The sequence below is a fragment of the Mixophyes fleayi genome, chromosome 2, assembly GCF_038048845.1.
Source record: "Mixophyes fleayi isolate aMixFle1 chromosome 2, aMixFle1.hap1, whole genome shotgun sequence".
NCBI classification, from domain to species: domain Eukaryota; kingdom Metazoa; phylum Chordata; class Amphibia; order Anura; family Limnodynastidae; genus Mixophyes; species Mixophyes fleayi.
Window position 1 is genome coordinate 262,777,318 of NC_134403.1, and position 25,706 is coordinate 262,803,023.

A 25,706-nucleotide genomic window follows, 5' to 3' on the forward strand; every position below is an offset into this window, starting at 1 on the left:
CACATTAATGTCACTGTGATATGTGATATCACAATGTCATGTGACCACTCCACTCACATGGTACCGATATTGCAGGCATGTTGGGCAAAATCATGTGAGGACGGGACATATAGGGCATGGGCTGATGAGCAGAAGGGCATGTGTGACACAGACTAATGAAGAAGGTGGCATGTGAGGCACAGACTAGATAGAAGGGGGGCACAGACTAGAGTGAAGGGGGGCACAGCCTAATGTGAAGACGTGGTATGTTGGACACAAGCTGCTGAGGAGTGCAGGTCATGCACAGGCAGGTGAGCAGAGGGGCATGTGGCGCACAGTTGGTGAATATATGAGTTATATATTAATGGTGTGGAAGTAGAAGGAAAGGTAAGTTTACATGTATAATTTTTATTACAGCAGTATTGGTGGGCACAAGGGTTAGATTAACTGTTGCAGATTGATTATTGTAATTTTTTAGTGCCACTACAAGATAAATATTTTGTGCATGCACTTTGAGTGTTCTTGTTGATACTTGATACTCCTTTTTTAGGACTCAAGTTCTGTTCTAAATATGTCAACCAGTGTTATAATAGGCCCTAAAGAAACATTGGTTAAGATCAACACTTCTCATCAACATTCTGTGCAAATACTGTATCTACACGTGAACTGCCAGCAGTGTAAAATTTACAGCTGAGTAACAGCAAGTGAGAACATTATAACTGATCACTAGGATATATGTAAATTTTATTAAGGTTTGTCTCTCATAGAAGACTCTATTTTTCTCCACTGTATTCGTCCCTCCCCCGTCTCTTTCTGTTAGGGTTGCACTCACATCAGGACCAGCCTAAGTGTATTTTTTGGAACAGGCTGCAGAAGATAAGGTGTTTCCCAGATTCCAGAGACTGAGAAGAAACATCTGGAGCTAATAACAGCTCCAAGAATGTGCACCCCCTCCAGACACACAATACCAGGATCTGTAGCCCCTCAATATCCATGGAAGGGGCTCAAAGACTACTGGAATTTGGAGGTGGAGGAGGAATATACTAATTTAACACTTTACCTACCACACAGGAATATTTACATTTAACATTGTATGCACCAAGCTGCTAAAAGCCTTTGAGTTCTGACACCACATAATCATGTGATTATTGATCTAATAAACTAAAGGTATAGCACAAACACTAAAAGACAGTACAGGTTTTTGTTTTCAAAACAACCTTTTTAGAATACAGCACATATTAAGCTATTAATTTTATTGCACAGTAAAATATCTAAAATAACATACAATGAGTATATTGTGAGAAAATGGTCCAGTGAGTCAGTCAGTCTGTCCGTTTGTCTCTCGCTCTAGCTGTCAACACAGAAATATATATACAGTATATATTTTGGTGGACAAAATAACAAATAATTCAGAAACCAAGATAGGTGGTTCTTTAGAAGATCTTGCTGATAAAATGACTCCAAAATGTTAGGTGCCAGAAGAGTATTTTAGGCACTATGGCCACCTGGTATTTTTTCCTCCTTGAAACTGGGATGGGCTGTTCACCAAGCCAACTTCAAAATACACAGGGTCATGGCAACCTGCTCTTTCTTACATTAGCTGGCACCTATTAGAACTGGTCACCAGCATGTACAACTGACATACACAGCATTTCATAACATATGTTATTAGGAAGATGCTCACCACAAATCCCAGTGACCTCATAACTGGGGTATCTGCATAGAAGAGCAGCTCGTACTGTAGTAATACACAGCTATCAACACCAACAACACGTTCTGATGTCTCCTTGTATAGGGTATCAGGCACATATATTCCATGGAAGTGGGGTCAAAGGCTAGTATATAATGTGTGTGAGGGAAGGTACAGGCTAGTAAATTATTTGTGAGGGAGGTGTGTATATTCTAATATCCACGTAAAGTTTAGATTAGGGAGTGCTTTATCACATATGTTATACACCTATCAGCCACAACATTAAAACTACCTGCCTAATATTGTGTAGGCCCCCCTCATGGCGTCAAAACATGACACGTTGAGACATGGACTCCACAAGACCTCTGAAAGTGTCCTGTGGAATCTGGCACCAATCCGTTAGAAGCCGATCCTTTAAGTCCTGTAAGATGCGAGGTGGGGCCTCTTTTTTCCAGCTCATTCACAGTTGCTCGATCAAATTGATATCTGGGGAATTTGGAGGCCAAATCAGCACCTTGAACTCTTTGTCATGTTTCTCAACCATTCCTAAACAACTTTTGCAGTGTGGCAGGCGCATTATCCTGCTGAAAGATTCGACTGGTATCAGGGGTGTACTTGGTCTGCATCAATGTTTAGGTAGGTGGTACATGTCAAAGTAACATCCACTTGAATGCCAAGACATAAGGTGTCCAAGCAGAAAATTGTACAGGGCATCGCACCTTCTCGCGGCTTGCCATAGTGCATCCTGGCGCCATCTTTTCCCCAAGTAAACAATACACACACACTGGCCGTCCACATGATGTAAAAGAAAACGTGATTCATCAGACCAGGCCACTTTCATCCATTGCTCCATGGTCCAGATCTGGTACTCATGTGTCTATTGTAGGCTCTTTCAGCGGTGGACAGGGGTCAGCATGGGCCCTCTGACAAGTCTGTGACTACATAAGCCCATATGCAGCAAGCTGCAATGCACTGTGTGTTCTGACACCTTTCTATCATAGCCAGCATTAACTTTTACAGCAATTTGTGCTACAGTAGCTCTACTGTGGCTTCCCACACGCACCATTGAGCCTTGGGACCCCATTACCCTGACGTGGGTTCACAGATTGACCTTTCTTGGACCACTTTTGCTAGGTACTAACCACTGCATAACAAGATCATCCCACAAAGCCTGCCATTCTGGAGATGCTCTGACCCAGTTGTCTAGTCATCACAATTAGGCCCTTGTCAAAGATGCTCAGATTCTTACGCTTGCCCATTTTTGCAACACATCAACTTCATGATCTGACTGGTGTATATGTACACATATTAATAGTACGCGGGATCTATTATCTATTTTTTATGAATGCTACGGACTTCTAGTTTTTCGTTTTTTATGATTTTGTCAAGCTTGACACAAATGTACTAAACTGTGTTTACAAAATTTTCCCATACTGCCCTAGCCATTCCCACTTCATTACATTTTCAAGCAGTGCTCCTCACTTGGTGATTATGAGACTGATTTATCAAACCCAAACAGGAAAAGTGGAAGTGTTGCCCATAGCAAGCAATCAGATTCTATCTTTCATTTACTTAGAACATTCTAGAAAATGACAGCTAGAATCTAATTGGTTGCTATAGGCAATTCTACCCCTATAATTGTATGTATGACAAGATAACAGAATAGCAGCAACTATTTACTAATTCCATACTTGTATACTACTGTCCCACACGGCATAAGTTTTTTTTTTAGTGAAGACCTATCCAAAATCATATGACAGAAGTTACACTAGAATTCAAAATTTAAAGTACAGTTTGTCCAATCCTGTCTCCTAGCTATTTGTGGGAATATTTCCTATAAGGGCTAATTGATTTTGCTACAAATAAGCATTTTTTGAGTGTTTTTATCCAAATTAGATTTTAGAGCTGGCTGGAAATATATCCATTAATTAAGGTTACTACAGTGTCAGTCTGAGGAGTAAAATGTAGGTTCTGCAATAATAATAATTACCAAACTAGAATCCTGAAATGTATCACAGCTCAGACCAGTCCTGATAACCCATTACAATTACGAGCTATAAATGCCCACTGCATTCTTTCTAATGAACACTGTTCTTTTATTTTTGTCAGGAGGGGTTACCTTCAGCTTGATTACAGAAACTTTGAGAGGATATAACAGATATAGTTCCTTAGAGCAGGGGTGCACAATAGTTTTTGGGTCCGAGGGTCAAATTGTGAGACTACTACTTTGAAGGGACTGTACAGTAACTAAACCAGAGACGGCATGGTAATGCCATGTATGGAGCTTGGTCAATTCACATTGTCTGTGCCTTAAAGTCCGGAGTGTGCCTAGCACTTCACAAGCCAACCTCCCAAACCCCTCCTTGAAAACTTCCCAATTCATTAACTTACCCCCCCCCCCCACTCCCCTGTGGTAAACCATTTATTCCTCCCCACAATGTGGCATTACTTTGCTAACTGTAAAGCTGGGTACACACTACACAGTTTTCATCCAATAATCAGCTCAATCAGCCGACATACGACCACTCGTTCAAAAGTCGGGTCAGTGTGTACAGTGACACCATGGTCGAAAGTCTGCCCAAATGGACGATTGTCGCCTCATTTGGTTGGTCGTACCGTTTAATATTTTCGTTCCAATCTCGTTTCCGCTGTGTAGTGTGTATAAACTTCCGACCGATCCACAACAGTGAGTACGAAATTACAGTCATTGCTCACGACAACATGGCTGTAAAAAGTCTCTAAAGGAACGTCCGCTCTTCCCTTTATCGTCCTAAACAAGGCTAGTGTGTATGCAGTCCATGGGCCGAGCGATCAGAACATCGATCGCATGTAAAATCGATCGGCATAAAAAGTTGGTTGAAATTTCTGTAGTGTGTACCCAGCTTTAGTTTGTATAAACCTCAGTAATAGTTTATGTCACAACAGCATTTACTGCAACATCTTTAATAAACAGTACCATCAATATTCTTCTTGGTTAAATAATGCTTAAGTGGATCTAATCTACACATAACTACACACTAAATGTATATATCTCAGAAGTATATGTAAACATATGTTACATTTACTGTGATAGTTAGAGGTATAGTTTATCCTAATCCACATGTCAGCATGAAATTAGCCATCTTCTTGAAAGGTATAACTATTAAGGAGTTTTAATGAGGCCGAGTTACACACTTGTTTTGATTGCTATTATTGTACTCAATAAAGTGACAAAGGTATAATGACAGAACACACACCAGACAGCCTGCCAGACACATTCTGTTCTCCATTTCTGTGTCCTTATCTTATCACTAAGGTAAAAACAGCACAGGGTCAGGAGGTTAAACTAAGTGTATCTATTGCTGGGATTAGACAGGGCCACACAAATAAACAGGACAGACAGACTCAAGGAATCCTCATCACATCCATGCTCACAGTTACCTATTTCCAGCACAGTCAATGTACATGTTAAATATAAACACAAAAACACTACTTTCCCTGCAAAAGGACTTGATTTTTCTACCACCCCTGAATTGGTAAAGTTCAGGTCTCGTCCTATACTTATAATGGCATGCATTTTGTACTTTACATTTGTATTTTTTAGGAAAATCACATTTCTAGGCGCACTTCAACTAAGGTAATTAAAAGTGACAGATGTAAAAAAGACTTCATGTCCCCTCACTGTCATGATTTTGAATGAAGCTAAATTACACAGTATTTCAGGAGAATGTACACTCCCGCCTAATGTTTTTCTTCTCTAATTATGTAATTTTGCAGCTTTTAATTATGCATATTTGTTGTATTATTATAATTTTGTCACTTTTGTACTTGTGATTTTAATGAATATTTTGATGTACATTCTAACACAATATGTACGTCGCTGCAGATCCCTTAATTGTTGAAATAAAATAACGTAGTGTTACTAAAGTGATATTAGTGTGAACTCCACTCTCATCATGCCAAGTTCAGGGGGATCCAAAAATCTGTAAAATTACACACAGATTTACCAGGAGCAGTTCCGCGTACCAGAGAGTGGGGGGTAACCCTGGAAATGAGCTTTGTATACAAATAGCCACACTTGCACACACAAAGGTATGGGGATTAATTGTGGTTCATTAAACTGTCCATACAGAGTTAGAGCAGAATAGTCACACAGTACTGTATTTAAAAATGAGACCAGTGATCTAAGGAGATGCAGAAGGATGGGGGACTTTTGAGGAAGTTGACAAGATGCAAATGGTGAATGAGACTAACAGCAGCTTAACAGTAAAATATCAGATAAGAGGAAGTTACATTACAGAAAGCAGGCTATTATGAGAGAGTAAGTAAGTAGTTCCTGCACAGGGAATGGACATAGATTGGAGCTGTTGTTTAGGGAGATCACTCAGAACTTGGAAGAATGAGGGCTTCATTTAGAGTCGGACGCAAATTGCGTCTAAGACTTACATGAAAGAGTATGAGTGGGAGTGTGCCGCGGCTCGGTAGAGTATTACGAGTGACATGTAACCCCAGTTGCATCCCACTCGTAATACCCTACCAAGTTGCAACCAGTTCCTGCAGCTAGCTAACTGCTTGCGCCACCTAATTCCTGCCACACTTTTTCAGTCTTGTTTGACGTGTGTTCCGCCTGCGTCTTGATCCGACTAGGGAAGTTATTGCGAGTAGACGCCCATAGTATCTGAATTACTCATAATCACACCTACATAATTCCGTGTTCCACCCTTTCCCTCGTACTGAGACGCAAGCTGTCACAGTGTACAATTTCGTCTGAAAAGCAGACGGAACTGCAGAAAACTGTTGCTTAATACGCATGCCCCGTCAGTGGAAATGTGCAGGATGCGCCTGAAATGGACTTTGCGTCCGACTCTAAATGAGGCCCTGAATGTGTAGGGCAAATGAGAGACTAAAGTCAAGATTGGTAAGTCAGAAATATTTCAGGAACTGGGTGGGCATAGGATAGAATTACAGGGGAAAGAGTGAAGACAATAAGGTCTAATAATTTATTTAGAATTAGTTGCAATCTCTTAAGAGGAAATAGTAGAAAGACAGTCTGTTATGCTGGCTTCACAAGCTGTGATACTGCAGCTTGTGTGGTCCCAAAACGCCACTTATGTCCAATTATAAACCAACTGAACTGGATCGGATCATTATCCAACACGTTGGTTAATGCGATCTGAAGATGACTTCATATGACCTCTAGTTGCCTTTTTTGATTGCTACACTGAAAGAACTTGACCAGAATGGCACTAGTATACCAAGTGTGGCTGGCATTATTCTAGCTCCAGAAGAGGGGTTACACAGGGGGAAAGAAAGACAGATTCAGTAATTATTTGTAAATAGGTTACACTTCAGCAGCAATTTAGGCAATCAAGAGAAGAGAAGAGCAGAGGACTGAACCCACACCCCCAAAAGAGGAAATCGGAAGTAAGGATGAATAAATAACTTATCATATTACTTTTTTACGAGTCACCATTATGGTTCTGGTGACCACAAAATCATTGTGTGAAATGTTTATCAATTCCAGACAATAACAACAACATCAGTAAAGCTAGCTCAAATGTTAAATACATACCTGCATGTATTAAAACTGAGGACAGTGAGGTTGGCCACACAGGTCAGGTGCCTCGATCACTGAACATATTGACCTGTGAGGAATTTGGCCAAACAAATGAAGTGCCACATCGCTCACATCTGGTTATTAAGGTGTCAATCTGACATTAATGTGAATTTGGTTTTCTGAACTACTCTCCAGCTCTCAGTAGACTGATTACAGAGTTCTAAAGAAAGGCTTCTATCAAACTGAGTTTCTATGTTGCAGAATCAATTCCCATACATTGAATCAAACTTTGATTTTCCAGGATGAAGCCGATTTGGTAAGAAAAAGTCAAACCAAACAGGCTAAGCACATCTGCATCTGGCCTACTTAAAGGGACACTAACCTCAAACTATTCTCTCTTCCTTTGTGTTATGTGCAGGAAAGTAAATGTGTACATACTGTCTGTTATTATCTTTGGATAAAGACTTTTCTGTGGGAGACCATGCATTTATTTACACAGCAGGCAGCTATAATTGGTCCTCGGGGTTCCCTTGTACTCCCATCCCCAATTCCCAAACATTGTGGTACCCTGTAAGAATAAAGTCTGACAATACAGTACAATACAGTGGTGCAGATAAATGTGTGTTGTGGGTGATTTCTAGCACATATGTAGAAAATGTCTTATCTATTAGAAAAAAAAAAGAAAAACAATTCTGATGCTTCAAAAATACTGTGTAACATCTGTTTTCAAGAGCACTATCACAAAATGTGGTTTTATCACCAAGACGGGTAACTGACCAAAAGAAAAACTATAAACTACAACACTATCAGCACATGTAACATCTTCCCATGTTCAGAACTGTAAGAAACTTTTCAGATTGTAATGACAGTCACTTATGGAACAGTCTTCAGCTAACACAAGGCTTTACAATTTGGTCAATTTGTGGTAATTAATTACACTGCAATTAAATTGCAACACAATGTCCTGGAACACAGTACTTGTATTTGGGTTGCCCCATGACCCAAATCCCTGCAACATTCTTTAATTCACACAGCTGGAGACAGATGTTGTGTTTCTGAATCTTTTTCATCAAGCCAAATTCCAACCACACCCAGCCCGAGCACTCTCCCCTCCACCTCTGCAGTAGAAACAAAGCCTAGGGAGCATCGCTACATTAACTCTGCATTGCTAGAGGTAACGAGCAAAGCATCACTACATTAAGGGCTTTTTCCCATCTATCCGTTGTTAATGTACTTTTCAGCTGCTAACTAAATGCCTGAAAAGCACACTAAAAATATGATTAATGGTTCATTTCCACCATTGCATTCTAAAATTTTAACACTGCATTAATGTGGCATAACCAATTTCTCATGTGTTAACCTATGCAACTAGTACAATAGACTACTGATAAAAGTGCAAAGCATACACAGCTCCTGGAACAAAACAGTAAGAACACATCCCTAAAATGTATCTAAAGCACACCTTAGTTTTCATGTGTTTTTACTAATTTTTCCTGGGCGTATCTGTGAATGAGCCCTGACTGTACACCACATACAGTGCATGGCTACGCTGACTATGAGCATTACTGCATTAGATGATGACAGCAAAGAATGATGCATTTAACAGTGGTACTCTCTAAATCTACAGAAATTGCCCAATATATTTATAATTAAAAGAATAAAATTTTGATAAGCTGTGATTGATATTTGAGTTATTGGGATGAGGGTGAATCATCATCATCATTTATATAGCGCCACTAATTCCGCAGTGCTGTACAGAGAACTCACTCACATCATGTTGCCCCATTGGGGCTAACAGTCTAAATTCCCTAACACACACACACACACACACACACACACACACACAGACAGAGAGGGAGAGACTAGGGTCAGTTTGATAGCAGCCAATTAACCTACCAGTATGTTTTTGGAGTGTGGGAGGAAACTGGAGCACCTGGAGGAAACCCACGCAAACACAGGGAGAACATACAAACTCCTCACTCCTCATGGTTGGAAATTGAACTCATGACCCTAGGGCTGTAAGGCAGAAGTGCTAACCACTTAGCCACCGTAAGTGAAGTGATGGAGAACATTAGATCGGGAAGTATGGAGTGATCAGCTTCTATAACAAGAGTAAATATTCCACCGCATACCTATATTATGTACATAACACTGATGGTGCTATGTAATAAACAATAATAAATAAATCTACATGGATGTGAAAGTAAAAGTACTTGTACCAAATGAGACAGTGCATATTTGTTTCTAATGTGTGTTTAACATGTGTTGGGCTGCAGAATCTTTTAACGCTCCTTGATCCATTTCAATTTGTTTGACATGCATCCACACAGTTGACAAGTTACAGTTACAGTTAATTTTAATGGGAACGCATTGTAAACACACGTATGTTTTCCCACATGCGTTTGGCTTGAATAAGATAACTTTCGATTTAGTCACTGATGTTTGTTTTAAAACCCCCCACATTAAACGCATTTGTAAAAGAATCTAAATGCATATTAATAACATGCTTAAACACAATGCAGTTATCATGTGCTAAAATAATGCACTGTAAACACCAGTGTACACATCACCTTACTTGTCAGCATCGATATGTTGCAGTAAAAATGTGTCATTTTTGTTATAGGTAGCAGAAACATACAATGTATACATTCGCGATAGATAGATAGATAGATAGATAGATAGATAGATAGATAGATAGATAGATAGGTAGATAGATAGATAGGTTAGTAGACAGACAAATAGATAGACAGACAAATAGATAGACAGAAAGAGAGCGAGAGAGAGACAGACAGACAGATAGATAGGTAGATAGATAGAGAGACACAGACAGATAAACAGACAAACAGATAGATAGATAGATAGATAGATAGATAGATAGATAGATAGATAGATATGGATCTGTAAGGCCACCTCTGTTCTCAACGTTCATTTTATTAGTTTACCTGTACACCAAGGGGTTCATTTACAGTAGGAAGCATTTGTACACCAAACGTAGATAGGGAAGACGCACACATTTTTTTTTTATTTCTATCCAGTCAAGCACATCTCAAGATGTGTCCAAAATGGAAACACTAGTATTTGCAAATAGCTTATATCAGGAGTGCAAGGGTGTATACTTACAACTACCAACAGTGTAAAGATACAGCTTGGCAATATTAGTTGTCAAAGCTCCTATTAGTAAACAATAGAATACAGTAATTCATTGTCATATACATAAAAGAGACTACTGTCTTATTAATCATTAATAAATGTGAAAGTAGCTCTGTCCATATAAAATGTAATGTAAAACATCTGTTACATTGCCCCTTTAAAAATCAAATTGGAATCTTCTTTCTGCAGTAGTCCAAATAGAAATGTCAATTAGGTAATGCATACAGGCAGCCAGGACTTGATATAATTTAGCCGCAACGCTAATGATTTAAGTACTATTAGCTGGAGAGTCAATACACAATCAGAAGTTGGTCGACAGTGCTGTTGACAGTCATCGTCATCACTGCGTACCATTGCACCAGCCCTCCCGTACATGCAAGAGATACACTTCCTAAAAGAAGTGTCTGGGGATGAGTCCATGTCCAATTATGTTGCTTTAACCTGAACACACTTCTCCTGTATTAGGCTTAAGCTTGCTGGTCCCGATTGAACCACTACAGCTGTAAGGCAGAGCAAGTCCACAATACACAAAAATCTACATATGGATGTATGCATTTGCACATTGTGATCAGCCATTTAAAAATCAAAATGTTCCTTGGATGTTTAATGTGAGTAGAAAAAAATGTCTCGTGATCAAATTCAACATAAATAATCAATCCCACACAGATTTATCTTTTTGCTCTTTTAAATAGCTAAAAAAGTTAAAAACGCATCTGATAGCCATAGTACTTAGCTATCCTCCTACAAATCCTACATCTCCTTTTCAAATACTCTCTGTTTGACAAACAAAAATGTCTGCAAGACATAGACACATCAATCTCCTACACAGAATCAGGCTTAGAGCTCTTAGCATGTTATGTGAAGGCAGAGGTAGGAGAAAGAGGATGTCACAGTGCAGATAGAGCTACAAAGCCTCTCAGTTCACTACATAATGTGCTATGTGACTGTGGTTGCCATGGTAGTCCAGAATAATAGATCATTAATAGCGGTCTGAAGATAAAACTTAGGAACATGGATAATACTAACATTCTTCTTATAGCCTACCATAGTGATTTATGTTAAAATAAACTTTTTTTTTCATAGGATTGATGCTTTAAATGTCTATTGCAAATTAAAATGAAATTAGAATGAAATTAGAAGTCATAGAGGAGTTCTAAGACTGTATAAAAGCACAAGGCCATAGGTAACAACACAGAGGTGACTTCTAATATACTTATTTTGTTATAGTGGGGTGAGCATACATTTTAAATTGAAACCAAACTAGTAGCTTGTATGTGGTGATCACCATATTGAGTTGTTTTACATTCTACTTCCCAATTCTACTAATTTATAGCTGATATACATTTGAGGTGACTTTCACGAAGGACTAAAGGTGTCTATACACGTACAGATCTAGTCGTTCGACCAGAGCACCTTGTTCAGTCTTCAAATCTGAGAGTTCTGGTCATTCGCCGCTCAAGCAAAATAGATGACCTCTACATGAGATAACTAAGGTCAACTTCTGCTCACATTTTCTGCCAGTCCCAATAGACATCTAAAAAAATCTCATTTATTATGGTCTTTTTGCACATGTGCACACCTTATTTTACAGCCAAATAGGTTGTTTTAGACTCTATGGACCCAAAAGGCCACGCTGATCTGTAGAATCGTAGTACATATAAGAACCTTAATCTTGAAGATCTTCCCAGTTACCATGTTTACTGTTCCTGATTCTTACAACTGCTGTAAAAGGAATGATTGTAGGGCATTAAAGATAATTATGTTTGCTTGCTTTTGTTTAAGGATTTTAAACTTAACCCAATGTGCTGACCCAAGAACTTTTGAAGTGTTTGCTTCTCTTTACCTGAGGCGTTTCTCCTGATTACAACGTTTCAAGAAACTGTCATGTCTGCACTTACAACTGATTGTCATCAAATGTTTTACAATATATACGCAAGGGCACCCCATGGCAAAACAGTAGTTGGGGGGCAAGGTGCAATAATCCTGTGCTAAGTGTTATGTTGTATTTTGTTATTTATTAGTATGTATATAATGCAAGGTCGTGTTAGGATACATTGTAAAACAGTTTTCCATTAACTTACACGAGTGATGGACAACCGAAAACACTTCAAGGGCCTCATGTGTGGCCCTCTATCCTTCACAAGGGCCAAATATTACTCTTATGTCTTGGTATCAAGTTAAAACAATACATTTAATCACATACGTTACTCTGATTCCATATATCTCTCTCTCCCCTCTGCACACATCTCTGCCACTTTATAACAGCACTTCCAAATCAGCCAATCATTCATCCCAAAATCCCTGAGAATTCTGAGAATTATACATACATACACACCCACACATGCATACATTCATACATACACACCCATACTTAAACACATACACATAGACAGTGGGAACATGCATTGATAACAACCCAGCTCGTTTACAAAAACAATGAAAAGACTATTGAGAGGTTTTAAAGGTGATTTTTCATGAAAACAGTTACATTTAATTACATTTAATTAAAACAGTTACATTTAATATGAGAAAGGCCCCCTTCCATACACACGTTAGTGCTAACTGACCAAACAGCCACATTCGGACAATCTTTTCTATTTGTTTCATCGCTAGAGATTAAATTGAATAAAACATCAGAGCAGTGCATCGTCCTACTCAGTTAGGAAGCCATGCAAAAGCCATCCTTAGACAGGTGACAGTACAAAACTGCTAATCCCATTGGTGCTTCCTCATTATTTGCCCACTACCTGCCTGACATGACTATATATACTTCAAAATAAACATGCAAATCAATTTTAGAACACTACACCATTGACTAAATGCACTTCTGGAAAAGGTATGCAGAGAACTGATCTTCTGATCAACATTACTAAAAGTTACATGACAAGACTCACTCCAACAATAATATAAGCTCTTCTAAACTAAAGTTGTCCACACAAAGTCAGAACTGGTTGGCCATTCGTGACCAAATCATTCTCTGCGGTCTCAATACAATTGTTGAGTCCAATTAAAATCTAATGTGGATAAATGGTATTTAGCAGAACTGATATTTGGTCAGCCATAATTGGCTGACCTCACTGCATTGATTTCTAGTGATAGGGGCAATTTGTCACTCAACATTTTTGACTTAATTGGACATAGCTCTAGTTGTATGCTGATCCAGACAAACAACTAACTTAGTAAATATTTCATTATTCCCATGCCAGTGGCCTGTGACCCTTCCCTCTAACCTTTCTAGTAGTTCTCAGATGGTCAGCAACTAGTCTATATCCTTCAGGTGTTGTGTAAAACTTAATATAAAATGCAAATATAATTATTTCAATGTGCAGTGGCAAGCAGGTGTACGAATCAGTCAGGAAGGAAAAGAAAATCTATTTTCCACAGCTGCATATGTGTTTGGGCTTTGACCAACTGCACTGCATGGGCCCAGGGGCACACGCAGGATTTTTAAGGGGGGGTTTCCCCCCCACCCAAAAAGAAAAAAAAGCGAGAGGCAGCAGCTCAGTTTCGGCAGCACTGTACTATACAGCAGCCGCGCCGCTGTCGAAGAAGCGGCGGCGGCGGTGCTGTATACAATACAGCACCGGCGCGGACGCTTCTTTGACAGCGCCGCGGCTGCTATATAGTACAGTGCCGCTATGTAGGGGCACTTCTTAAGCAGAGGGGAGGGGTTTCTGGAGACATAGAAACCCCCCCTGCGTGCGCCCCTGGGGCCCCCCAAGATTCTGACAGCCAGATTTCAGGCCATACATGTGTGGCCACAAATCCTGTCATTTAGAGACTGGGTTGAACAACCAAATCTGACTGAATGTAGACAGCTTCAGCACGGTGTCTATCGGTCTTGTTGAAGATCTTTTAGCCCCTTCTGACTGTTTGGGCATTTACAAAACTCCCATTCTGGTGATCTCATATCTTTGAATGGACTTTTTCTTTTATCAGCCATTAACATGGCAGTTATAGCCGGACTTCTGCTGTCAATGACTACCTGAGTGTCTATGAAACAGTGCAATAATCACTGAAAACAAGCCTGGTCATAATAATCTGAAAATTAGGAGCCAGGGATAAATGTTAGAAGCCAGCATTTGTCCAGTCCTGGTTGCACATACGGTTCAAACTCAATCCTATGTGTTTCCTATGTGGGAGTGCATGACATGTGGCATTAACGAACCAAAGAACATACCAAAAAGTGACATCACAGAAAGGAAGAATAAATGGAAAAATAATAATAATAATATAATAACTAGAAGAAGAGAAAGAAGAAAAGAAGATAATACCATGTTTCTCACACTAAAAAACAACTACTATAAAGCCTTTGATATGCCTTTACTTGGGAAAACCAGATAATTACAGTTTGGGGTAAATTAAAGTGGTTGCTCTATTTGCATAATAGTAACCATACGTTCTCTACCTTATTTTGCATGTGTTTCTATGTACATGGTACTTGGAATAAAAATATATCTACTCCAGTATACTCTGAACAACAACAACATAAAATTTGCATTGGTAAATTAAAAAAATATGAATGTTATATCCTGCTGGATTGGACACATTCCAAATTGGTGAAATGAAGCTGGTCATCGAGATATCCATTGTGGTACAACATAAGTCCAGCCATAAAGGAGATGAAAAAGTGAATTAGATACACACAAAAATGTTTTATACTAGCAGGAATCTAATTAACTTATTTTAACCCAATTTCACAGTTTTATACGCTATTTCTAAAATATGGACTCACTATGAACTAACACTAAAAATAAAGAGTGTGGATGCTTTAGCTTGGCTAGACTGACTGTCCATTTCCATATTTACATATATGTTTATTAACCTGCGAGCCTTACATGGGCACCCACTGTTACAGATCTCCAGCCAAGCCTTTGTGCCAGCCATGACACTTCAACATGAATAAAGAACAATCCATGTAGCAACAAAATATGCACCAGTGTTCATATTTGCATATGTATGTCTAGCTAGTATAAGGGTGTGTCTGCATGACAGATATGCAAGTCAATCTCTAGTATGCATGGCCTTCTTATATTGTCATTATACTGTATGTTCCTGCATGGTTAACATTGTATGTTCAATTTATCGCCATGATTCTCCAGCCCTTCGTAATATGTTTTCACAATATACAGCATAAACAGAGATGCAGGTATGTGAGTGCAACAGGTATCTATCTGTCTGTGAGTGTCAGATCCAAAGCTATGTGTGTCAAGGTGTCTATGTATCATGTTACTTCCCATAACACAATCCCATTCCTGACATACCAAAAGGATGCCGGAGGCTGCAGGTCCTTGGCAAAACATACTCAATCTATATAGCTATATCTATAAATTTAAATATCTACTTAAAACATAGAGATAAATCCAGGACATAAGCAGTTATACACCAACTAAGTACATACAAAACCTGACAATACCAACAAAAATAGGTGGTAAACATTTCTGTTTACCCTGTAATGCACTGAAGTACATACAAGCTAATATATACAGAGCTCACACAATACACCAAACAGCTGTACAGAACTGTATCAGAGCCTCTATTCTCTGCTGAAAGGACCAGAGACCTTGGAACAATGTTTACAAAGGAAAACAAACACGCACTGTTTACTGTCCTATTAACCCATACAGTGCTGGAGCAATACAACACCTGCGCTGTATATCATGAAGATATACATTATAATGTAGGTGTTGTAAGCTATGTATCTATTTTTATATTCAGGCAGGCGGTTATAAGGTCGGAAGCTGTGACGAGTAGTGAAATCAATGTACTAATATTAGGGAAGCTGACAGCACAGGCACATTGTGTACCCACCCACAATAAAGCATACAGCAACTACTCAGTAATTTCAATACCTAGGGCATCTAATTAAGCACAATTAGCTGATATAAAAACTGGATGAATAAGGCAAATCTACGGTTAACATCATATGTCTTGCCAAATGGTGAATGCTCATTTTAAAGCTACTAGCAATGCACTGTGGTAAAAGGTGGTTAGTGCTATTAAACATGTAGCGAACCGGTGAAAGTAAGGGTCAGTTACGAACCACAAATTGTGAAGATGCTGCTTAAAGTGCACAAGTACTCAGTAAGTAACAGTAAAATCTTTATGTCAAAGTCCAACTTACTTTCTTCATTTCAACTGCTCAGTTTTATCCTATCATCTCAATTATGGCTTACTAAGAGTGAGGGGTTTCAGAACTGTCTTTATTATAGAAGTAAATTTTGTGAACTTGAGTATTTTCTATCACATTTCTAGAAGTGTACTGAGAAATACACTTTCCTGCACAAGTGCAAATGGAAAGTGCAAAGTGTATGAGACCTACCTGGGTGGTATATTTACTAAACTGCGGGTGATGCTGCCAATAGCAACCAATCAGATTCTAACTGTCATTTTGTAGAATGTACTAAATGAGTGATAACTAGAATCTGATTGGTTGCTATAGGCAACATCTCCACTTTTTCAAACCTGCAGTTTAGTAAATATACCCCCCCCCCAATCTCCCAGACCTTAAGAGATGGTGGATGCAAGGCCTTCCCTGCAAAGGAAAAGGCTGATTGTCCTTCCACAAAGCAGGTAAACCCCAGTAATTTCCCTCTCTGTACCCCTTTATCTAATGTATATAATCACAGAAAATTAAATCTTGTTTCCACACTGCAGAGCAAAGTTATTAGCAAATCCAGTGTTAGAGAGGAGCACACTCAATCTGCATCCCATCAACAGCGCAATATTTTGCATGCCTGTAGACGACGCAGGCTTTTCTGCTCTTTTTCACAATTTATAAATGACCTTTAAAGTCACTATTTTGAGTGTTAATCTGATTTAAAGTGGCCTGAATGTAGTTCAGTAGCAGATGTACTGATCTTAATGACATTGGCCAAGCATGGCTATAGATGTGCATTGCATTTCAAAAAGACTCCAGAATCTGAATTTGATTAAAGCTGCTTGTACAGCATAGTACTACATACAAGTCGGGTGTTTTACAAAAATGTAAAGTTATCAGGACATAAAAGAGCGGGACACAGGTATAATCCTTCCAAGTTAACAACACACAAGCAATAATAACAGCACGAAACGGCACATAAATACTGTCTGATAACTGTGGATAGACTACAACCAACAGCACAACCAGTGGCAGAACACAGGTTGACAAAACAAATACAGCTATTTGAGTCACAACTCAGGTAACGTCGGTTACAATGATACAGAATAAACTACAGTTACAGTAACATAATACTTCCAGTGTATGGGTTCCAAAACACTAAGAGGTGGTTAAAGTCCACGTATAGCACATCCAGTACTATTTATTTATTAACTATTTATATGCGTAACCTGTCATCCACGCCAACCTTGACCATATCATATTCAGCACCTGGTACAGACACCTCCATAGATATTATACACACCTTAATATACTGTAACTATTCAACACGGCAGCAGTACTTCATGTCACAGCCCCTTACCCCTGCGGCCATCTGACATGTTCCCGGGATAGCTGGAGCCGTTCTTAGGGTGACAAGTGACAAGTCAGAGCTCCAGTCCAGCAGCTCACACTGATCCTGAGAGAACCGCCCAAGCAGCAAATCTACCGTGCTCCGCCCTGAGTCCTCCTCCCTTCCACCCTCACACTACAGAACACCACGGAGATCTCCCTGTGTCAATATATTACAGCAAATCACCCGGAAGTATGTTTTATCACAGTGATGATTCCAAATCCATTCTCAGTCCTACCCGCCATCTGCATTCACAGCGTATTCTCCAGACTGCTCACACCTTACCTTTACCCACAACCATTTCCTCCTCCATCACCTCATGCTTGTATTAATGCCAACCATGTTTCCTACCTTCTCTCTCAAGAGATCAGATCGTGCTGTATAAATACCGTCTGCTTCAACCCACACCGATTTCCCCACATCGATCGAAATCTGTCTTCAGACCCACCTTACCTTACTCCCATCACAATCATCCCCTGTGCTGTACGTATCCTTCACAGTCCGACTCTCCTGCACCCATGCCCTGTACTGTACCCCACCCACCCCTACATCTACCCCTCTACATCAATATCTTTTTACAAACAAAACTCCTCCTCTATAATCTCAGTGTGGCTGTTACAGGATATTCACCAAATATTGTTCTAACTTTTTCACCCTCCAGCCCGAGGCAGGAAAGAAGCTGTAGTGACATAATAATCCCTTCACAACTGGAGAGAGAGAGAGGTGGAATTTACACGATGGTGCTAACACCTTAACTGCCAAATAACTCCAGGAGGAGATTAGCCTTATTATATCATTACAACACTCCAAAGAGTCATCTTCCAGGTTTTGTTCAGTTCTGCAATAGCCCATCTTATACGTTCACCTTTACACGTTTCCAAATAATTGCTATCTCACCACAATAACAACATTACATGCCTCTAGATCTCCAGTATTATGAACGGTTTTCCTGTATCAGGCTGAAATTTTTTTTTTCCCCCAAGAATATTGCTTGAACACCATCGTTCATATATTCCATTACATATGCCACAACCCACCACACTTTTGCGCGCTGCGCAAATGCTACAAAGACCCTTCTTAAATCCTTCTTGCATTAAAAAATACATCAGCAATGATGTAAATACTGTAAATTGAACTAAGGCTATGAAGTTTGCAATGCTTTTTTATTGCATCAAATAAACCGCATTACTTTAAATAATTTTTATTTAAATGCCTCAATCTGTGTTTTTTTAAAAATGTGTCTATGACAAATAGGAAATTATCATGATCAATCTAAAAATGCAAGGAAATCATATGTCAACGCTTAACTGCATCTCACTATCTGCAATACATTGAGATGAATGTAATACAGCTGCATTGACACCAGTCATTAGAATCCCCAGATATGAAGAAGGTGCCATAGGGCCCTGCACTTAATTGACCAATGGCAGCATCTACACGTGTGTGCGATAAACTCTAGAGGTGCCTTTTTCCTTTAGTTCACCTCCTCCCAGTTCCCTTAGGCATTGCTGCAATGTGTGCAGACCACCCCTCACTTCCATGCCCCATAGCCACAACACACCCTATTGTTACACGGTGTAACTTACACCCCCTATCAAATCCAACAACTACATTTTGGATTTGCTTCTAAGTTTAAATGAGGCTCAATCTATCTATTCTATTCTATCTATCTATCCATCTGTATGTCTATCTATCAGTCTGTCTATCTATCAGACTGAGTCTCATTTATATATATATATATGTTTTTGGGACATTGAAGGGCAGTATTAAACTTGTAAAGGGCTAGCTACGACCCCATAGTGAGTTGGCCACACACCCTCCATTAATTAATAGTCCTACTATCACTCCCATCCAGATAGGGAGGATGGAGACGGGGATCCAGTGTTTGTCCTCGCCCAAGGCACTAAATATCTATTGACAGCTCTACCCAACTGTAAACACTGATACATGACAATATATATACAAACTAGTCCTTCCAGAGTTCAATATGAATGTTCTTGTATACTGTTAGTGCATTTTTCAAATGGTTCAGAGATCCCTTTATTTAATTGCAATAAAGGTAGAACAGACCATGAGTGCAGGAGGACATCTTATGTTAAAACTGTAGTACACTTAGGGGTCTATTTATAACACATCACATTTTTCTAACGTTAGTTATCATTTCTTATCGCATTGATAAGAAATTATATAACGTGCCTATTTATAAACTGTACAGCCGTGGCAGCAGCTCCAATAGGAGCCTGGCGGGCAGAGGTCCAAAGATCCCTCTCCTGTAATGCTCTCCCCATAGACTACAATGGCTAACGCCATCTTCAGATGGTGGTAGCTCTCACAGTCAAGCTCTGAATTTCAGATTTGATAAATAGTGCATAATCGCAGTCCCTATAGACACAGCTAATTTTCCTGCACTCCTCTACAGTGAGTGAAGCTACATCTGTGCGGAGTGCCTTCAGGATCGCTCCAGAGGCACTCTCCCCTCTGAGTCTACACACAGGCCCAAAGCAAGTGGCTATCAACTGTCAGAAGACAAAACGACCGAGCAAGACCGCAATGTCTATGGAGAAGCAGAAGCTTGCACTGTCCAGTGGGAGGAGTTTGGCAGTGGGCATTCCTTGAAAAGTACGGAGTAGACTGCACATGTGCTTTTAGTTTTGCAGCGCAGTGCAAAAGCTAGATTTAAATTTGCAGTCCAGGATATAGAAATGAGTTAAAGATAGAGACAGGCTACATTTGGCCATTTCGACTGTGCAAAATTACTTGATTTTTGTCCCAGCTGGCAAGACTGAGGCTTGTCCAATACTTTTTAAAGGGAATCAAATTTCTAGGTGCACTTTGGCCAATGTAAATTAAAGCTTCAAACAAAACAAAAGTGCTACATGTACCAATCAGGAGCACTTTGTGCTGCGCATGGCATGTGCATTATATAGTGGTGCGGAGACAGCTATTTCCTCTGCATGCCAGACATCTAATTTGTAAATGATATAAAAGGCAATTTTTGGAGACAAAGCATCCAATGGCTAAGGGCCTTTCTAATATTTGTCTTGTAAGTGTGGAATATTTTTCAAAAGATGACCTTTACTCTACAAATTTCTGGAACCCTTCACAAAGAAACCTTTGTTTTCAGTAGAATCTGGAATTACTGGATATTCCTATGTCTGGGTTTTAACCAAATCAGGCAGAATAACAATAATGCCAAGAAAAACCATGACTGTCCTCTACACATAGTGGAGGATAGGTGAGGGGCCACCGTAGATCTTGTCCCATACTCACTGTCATATATTGTATGATTAGTCTGCTGTTCACAGACATTGATGTCTTATCTTGTGCCAAGAGATAGAACCAATGACCTTGGGGAAAATAAGCTAACATTTTCACAATGGCCACATGGTGGGTGCATTTCCGAACCACTTTTGATATCACTGTTACTGTAAGCAGCGGTTACCCAAGTCTTTGCATTGATGGATACCGTAAAATATCATGCTATTTCATATACAACCAAAACAGTATCTCATTTACAAATAAAGTCAATTTTCTGTGACAACTACCCAGGGCCGTAACCAGGGCTGTGTGACAGGGGTGACCGCCCAGGGCGCAATGCTGAAGGGGGGCACAGTTTAGGAATATTTTAGGTTCATTTGGTTAAAACTGAGGGCTAGGGGGGGCGGCATTTGACTTTCTCGCCCCAGGCGCTAGAATTTTAAGTTACGGCTCTGCAACTAACAATAGAAAAGAGTTCCGTTCAGACTGTGGAAGCAGAACATTACACATGTATCTTATCATATATCTTTATCTTTACAATAACAAATAATCAGTGTACTTCAGATCACAGCCCCATACAAGTGGCTGGACATTTTCAAATACAATACTATACCACTGTCTTCTATTATACACGTGAATATGTAAGGGAACTTCTGGTGTATACCTGTTGCTCTGGCCATCTTCACCTTCATTGCAGGGTCAGGTTCTCTAATTAACCCTATGCAACCAGGGGCTCTATTCACCCAACATCACTGATTGCAACATTGGATATTGAATACTGTATTGTCTGTGGGATTGCACAGTTGGGAGGACAACCCAAAGCAGGTTGTAGCTAATTTCCAAGTTTTAATGATTGGTCCTTCAAATTATTTGTACCTACTATAATTATATCTATTTTTTCAGTATTGACTAACTGTACAGTAAAATTCATCTTATTAATATATTATATGTATACCTCACTATCTATTTTAATTCTATGGGCTTTATAAGTTAATATTGAATGAGTAATACTGTATGTTTCAGGCATGTCAAATTCAAAACCCCAATTGGGCCAAATAATGAAAGTCTAAGACTGAGTAAGCTGCAAGAAAAAGAAAAAGTCTCATGTACAATTTTGTAAGATTTTTTTATTAAGAAATACAAAAATAAAGTTTAATGTTTTTTTTACAGATGCATTACACTGTGCCCTCCATGCTGCTACTGCTCCCCTTTACCTGTCTACTCCGTTTCACACTGTGCCCTCCATGCTGCTTCTGCTCCCCTTCATCTGTTTCACACTGTGCCCTCTAAGCTGCTTCTGCTCCCCTTCATCTGTTTCACACTGTGCCCTCTAAGCTGCTTCTGCTCGCCTTCATCTGTTTCACACTGTGCCCTCCATGCTGCTTCTGCTCCCCTTCATCTGTTTCACACTGTGCCCTCTAAGCTGCTTCTGCTCCCCTTCATCTGTTTCACACTGTGCCCTCCATGCTGCTTCTGCTCCCCTTCATCTGTTTCACACTGTGCCCTCTAAGCTGCTTCTGCTCCCCTTCATCTGTTTCACACTGTGCCCTCTAAGCTGCTTCTGCTCGCCTTCATCTGTTTCACACTGTGCCCTCTAAGCTGCTTCTGCTCGCCTTCATCTGTTTCACACTGTGCCCTCTAAGCTGCTTTTGCTCCCCTTCACTTCTTTTCAGTTTCACACTGTGCCCTTCATGCTGCTTTTGTTCCCCTTCATCTGTCTCCCCTGTTTCACACTGTGCCCTCCATGCTGCTTTTGCTCCCCTTCACCTGTTTCCCTTTTCACACTGTGCCCTCCATGCTGCTTTTGCTCCCTTTCAATTACCTTTCTATTGCCTTCTTTCTTCTCTTCTGTTTTCTTCTCTTCTTCTCGTGGCTCCTCTCTGTCCGCTCCTCTCTGCAAATGTCGGGTGTGATGACGTCACACCCAACATTCAATGCAAAGGGAGGAGAGGAGGGCGATGCCGCAAAAAAAATAGCATTTAGAGCGCATGTGTGCCACGAGTTTGACATGTCTGATATGGTTACTATGCCTTGACATTACTACTATTCCAATGACCAATATTATTACACTCAAAGTGCTAACTGACAGTTTATGAGTAGTGCACCATCCTCTAGGACATCTATACTCACATGTCTAAAGCTGGAGTGGATGGACAGGTTCTTGCTAGCTGAGGGAGATAAAAGACCAGCGGTGCAGATATCCACCTCCCTCTCTGCCTAGAGCTTTATGATCTCAGGGGTCAACAATTCAATGGAAGGGACTGTTAAGAAGACATCTATCATACTAATTTAACCACTTGAAGGCCAGAATGTTAGACATTGTGTTAAACAACATAAACATGATTTTAAGACATTTGTTTAAAAATTGACAACTGTGGAAACCAGCTTCCAATGAACTAGACCTGCTTAACCAAGCAGGGCCCAGTTTAGTGTAGAGGAGGCAGAGGACAAAGCAATAGGCTGGGACTGCAATATGATCTTGTGTAAAATGAAAATTAAATACAAAATTCAATAATAATAATTAAAACAAATTACAGATCAATTTTCAAACCATACAGTTCAGTAAGTTGTGGCATTGAAGGGTTAATATGAATTCAGATACTAGGCATTTCGCACCAAGGCCTGAAAATCCAAGTCGGTAATAGTGAAATGAATGTGGATGCATTACCAGTACTATGTATGCACTTGTGCAGTAATACAGTCCAATGGATTCTGAATAATTCAAATCAAAGATACTCATTACAACAATATCTCTCCAAAGATATGTTAGTTACTAGTTGTCTATTCTACCAGCAAGTCTGGGAGATTAGCGTAAAACCTCCCAGATACTGAGAGAGAGCAGACAAATCTCCCGAGAGAGTGAATGTCTGCCTGCAATGTGGAAGGAGATGTGACGAGATGACACTTGTCACATCATTATTTCTCCCCCCACTTGATTATACAAATGGCATCAAGTCACACCCACATTTTATTTTTACATACCTCCCAAATGTTCCACTATTGGCAGGAAATCCAGATTCGCGAGATGCAAATGGGATAGGGCTTAACCAAAAGTAGGTCAAATTTTACCTAAATTTGCTCATTTGTGTGTTGAGTTTGAGCTCCCGGAGTGCAGGTAAAAAATAGAGAAAAATGTTATTTACCAAGGTAATATTTTCAGATCCCTTCAGCCTTTCCATATTAGATATGCCCGCGATGCATGCTGAGAGGGGAGGGGAGGGGGACGTCGGGAACAACTTTATTCACACTGTCTGTCAGTGACAGACAGTGTGATACTTCAGAGGCGCCGCTGGACAGACTATCACATGATCACTGACGTCAGTGTGAGATGCGCCGGAGACATTGAAAAACAGCGGCGGCACCCCGCCGCCACTGCACTACGTTCCCGAGCCGCTGAATCTAGTCAGCGGCGCCCTGCAGGTCCCGGCGCCCTAGGCAACTGCCTAAGGTTGCCTAATGGGAGCGCCGGGCCTGTCTCCAGGGCTGACTTATATATCTGATGTTTTACAAACGACAATAACAGAATTAGAGAATTCATAACAAATGTTAACAGAATAGTCACGTACGCTGTGGAGATGACGTAGAGATAGATATTTTGTGGCATACCCATCTCTGTTACATGCTGTGAACCTGAGAGAACGGCTGCAGGTTACAAAAATAGAGTGTGACTGAGCATGGAGGAGCCTGGCGACAGAGATCCAGATTCCTCACAATCCTTGCAAACAATGCAAAAAAAAAGTGTTAGATTTATGTTTTCAAAACAATTTCAACTTTATATATAGAGAACAATATAGCGTGAAAATAACTTCATCCACTGTGTCCTCTCTGTGTCACGCACAGTGAGACAATAATGTCACCCTCTGCAGCTGTTAGCTGCACCAAAGCAATAAGTGTTGTCTTAAAGTATGACACAGACAGGCTAATATGCGTTCCATTTTACCTTGACATCAGCAGATTGAAGCAGCCCCACTCCCAGTCTGTGTGTGTGACAATAGCTGAGAGCCAATCTCTTTTGGGTGTGACACTGCAGCAATAATTGGCCTTTCTTCTTCTTATTGACAAATTGAGGGTATACATCTTTTAAGTGCCTGGCATTCATACAAGCTAAAACACGAATCGTAGGTAAAATCCCAATAAAATGATCAACATCAGGTAAAATGCAAATAAAACGATCAACAACAGACAGATCGTATGTGGCACTGTAATGAGTTAGTGCAGATAAACCTTGGACAAATTACACTTTAATGTGATACTGTGAGGTGCAACACATGAGAAAAATCAATTGTGTTGCACAAAACATCAACAAATATGACAATCCACTGGGGTACAAGTACCTATAGCAATTATTTTGCCGAGAGGTATATGTCTGTGAGTACCCAATTGCTGAAGTATGCATGCACAAAACTAGTGCATCGAAAGCATACAAGCAGTTTTGACACATTTGTCATGCAACCTCATGTATTAAGTGCACTGGTTGTGCACCGCAAAACACATCATTTTGAGCGCTGCATCTCTCCACCAGCTCAGAGCTGATGCACAATTCAAGCTCTTTTGCAGAGTGCATATGGTCATGCGCCTCTCTACACAGCCCCTAAAAATGTAT

At 40.0% G+C, this 25,706-nt stretch overlaps 1 protein-coding gene across 5 annotated transcripts in view; it reads right to left on the bottom strand.

The window, feature by feature from the left end:
- The window catches only part of PLEKHA6 (pleckstrin homology domain containing A6), a 132,805-nt gene that overhangs the window by 52,821 nt on the left and 54,278 nt on the right, over positions 1 to 25,706 (bottom strand). Inside the window, exon 1 of one of the 5 annotated variants that reach the window (XM_075196066.1) lies at positions 18,299 to 18,374. The exons of 1 other annotated variant lie outside the window; for it this stretch is intronic. In XM_075196066.1, the coding sequence (XP_075052167.1) occupies positions 18,299 to 18,318 (20 nt within the window). In that variant the 5' untranslated portion in view covers positions 18,319 to 18,374. Of the gene's footprint in view, positions 1 to 17,758; positions 17,941 to 18,298; positions 18,375 to 25,706 lie in introns of those variants that run through there. 3 more of the 5 variants (XM_075196074.1, XM_075196072.1, XM_075196081.1) reach the window with 3 other exon arrangements.